Source organism: Myotis brandtii, unplaced genomic scaffold, assembly GCF_000412655.1.
Source record: "Myotis brandtii unplaced genomic scaffold, ASM41265v1 scaffold15, whole genome shotgun sequence".
NCBI classification, from domain to species: Eukaryota; Metazoa; Chordata; class Mammalia; order Chiroptera; family Vespertilionidae; genus Myotis; species Myotis brandtii.
Window position 1 is genome coordinate 1,489,181 of NW_005355410.1, and position 2,316 is coordinate 1,491,496.

The window sequence follows — 2,316 nt, forward strand, 5'->3', positions numbered from 1 at the left end:
GTGTCCCCTTGGGAGTTCGACCAGGAGACTGGTCCTGATTGGCTGGACCCCAGCAGCAACCTAACCTACCAGTTGGAGCATCTTCCCCTTGGTGGTCAGTGCACATCATAGGGACTGGTTGAACAGTTGAACACATGGTTGGACACTTAGCATATTAGGCTTTTATTATATAGGATAATGAGTTCACCCTGAAACAGTTTCACTTGCCAGAACACAGATTTATTTCTCACTCATATCACCAGTTGTTGAAGGTCACGAGGGCTCTCCCTGGTGCTCTCCTGCAACTTGGAGATCTGAGCTGCTTCCATTTTGCAACTCCACATCTTTGGGTTCTTTGCTTCTAGCCACAGGGTGAGAGGGAACATAAGCATTGAAGACTCCCACCTACTACTCCCACACACATTCCCATTGTCAAGAATTCAGGCACATGGTCTCAATGCAACCACAGGAGAGGCTGGGAAATGCAGTTTTTCTGTGTGCCCAGGAAGAGGAAATGGTGTGATGAACCAGCATTATCTCTGTAAAAAAAGAAAAATGTATGAAAACTTATATAAGGCAGAATTGGCATAGCTGAACCCTGAAGAAAGTATTAATGATTAATAAATTATACTACTAGTAAGAATAAAAAAAGAACTCAATTTCTTCTTTACATTGCACTCAAACAAATAACTTTCAAATGGATTAAAAGCTTAAATGAGAAAGACAAAAGGAGAATATGACCCAGGGATCGGAAAAGAGTTATTAACATACAGACAAAAAAACAAAAACAAAAATACCACAAACCCATAAGGAAATGATAGATAAAAATACATCATAAAGAGAGAAAAGACAAACTGGTAGAAGATATTTTCAATACATACAACTGAAAAAAGATTAGTATTTAGACTATAGGAAGAAATCATACTAGCCTATTGCCACAAAGAATAATCTACTGGAAATAATTATACTTCATTGGTAAGTCACAAGATTCCATTTCACAACCATTAGACTAAAAAAGGTAGTAATACAGCATCAATGTTAGCAAGGAGGAGGAGTTATGGGAAATCCTTTCCACTACTTGTGAGAATACAAATGGAAACAAAAAGTTTGAGGAATAATTTGCCACTATCTCACAAAATTAAAATTGTGCATACTCTGAAGAAATATCAATTCCACTTGTAGACAAATTCTTATAATTATGAATGAATTATGGTTAGGTACTTCAACACAAATAGTAATCTTGAAAATACAATGTTGAGTGAAAAAACAAGATACAGAAGAAGACATTGTGTACCATTTTATACAGTTAAATCAAGAAAATGTAAGGGTATTTTGATTATCCACACATACAAAAATCCATACATGTGTTTAAGAATCCATTCTATAAAGAAAAGCAAGAGAATAAGCAAAGTGAAAATTTAGGGTAGTGGATAACGTTGGGGATGTGGCTGTGGAGCAGGGGTGGGGAACTTCAAGGACACCAATAAAGTTAGATTTCTTAAGTGGGGTAATGGCTTCACATGCATTAATTTTATTATGTAACTAGAGGCCCGGTGCACAAAATTTGTACACGGGTAGGATCCCCTAGGCCTGCCTGGTGATCAGGGCCTATCAGGTTCCCCTCCTCCCGGCCTCCCCGCCTCCTCCTTCCCTCACTCCCTCAGTGTACCACCATCATCACTGTTCACCTGCCATGTTCCATGCTGCCCCCTGGTGGTCAGCACACATCATAGCAAGCAATCGAACTCCCGGTCTCCTGGTCAAACTCCCAAGGGGACAATTTGCATATTAGCCTTTTATTATATAGGATAAGCTAGTGTTGGCATAAATATTCCCTATGCACCAAATATTTAATTTTTAAAATCAACTCTCTCTCCTCTCTCTCTCTCTCTCTCTCTCTCTCTCTCTCACACACACACACACACACACACACACACACGGAAAAGAGAAAGCACTCTGCAAACTGACTCCCATTTAAGAGAGCTGTTGATATTGCAATTGTGTAGGAGCAGAAAGAATGAGCGAGTATATGATCTCTTTTTAACACCACATAGTCTGTAGCAAGATCCTCTTTTCTTCTAACATTTAAAGTTCGTTTCATTTTTGTAATTATCTCAAAGCCCTAACAGTATAATTTATTTCATTTTTGCTTTTTATTTAATATCAAAATTCTGTTTTATTTTTCCCCAGTGGCCAGGTTTTATCTGCTCTTCCTAGAAGCTCTAGGGAAGTTCAAATTCTGCAGAATCTTACTACAACATATGAGGTAATTTTTCCCTTATTTATTTGTAAACTAGAGGCCCGGTGCATGAATTCGTGCATGGGTGGGGTCCCTCG

General features: G+C 38.7%; 1 protein-coding gene across 2 annotated transcripts in view; it reads left to right on the forward strand.

Moving 5' to 3' along the window:
- Nucleotides 1-2,316, forward strand: part of CPB2 (carboxypeptidase B2 (plasma)) — a 71,823-nt gene that overhangs the window by 17,093 nt on the left and 52,414 nt on the right. For both annotated transcript variants that reach the window (XM_005861396.2, XM_005861397.2), the window contains exon 2: nucleotides 2,170-2,245. In XM_005861396.2, the coding sequence (XP_005861458.1) occupies nucleotides 2,170-2,245 (76 nt within the window). The remainder of the gene's footprint in view (nucleotides 1-2,169; nucleotides 2,246-2,316) is intronic.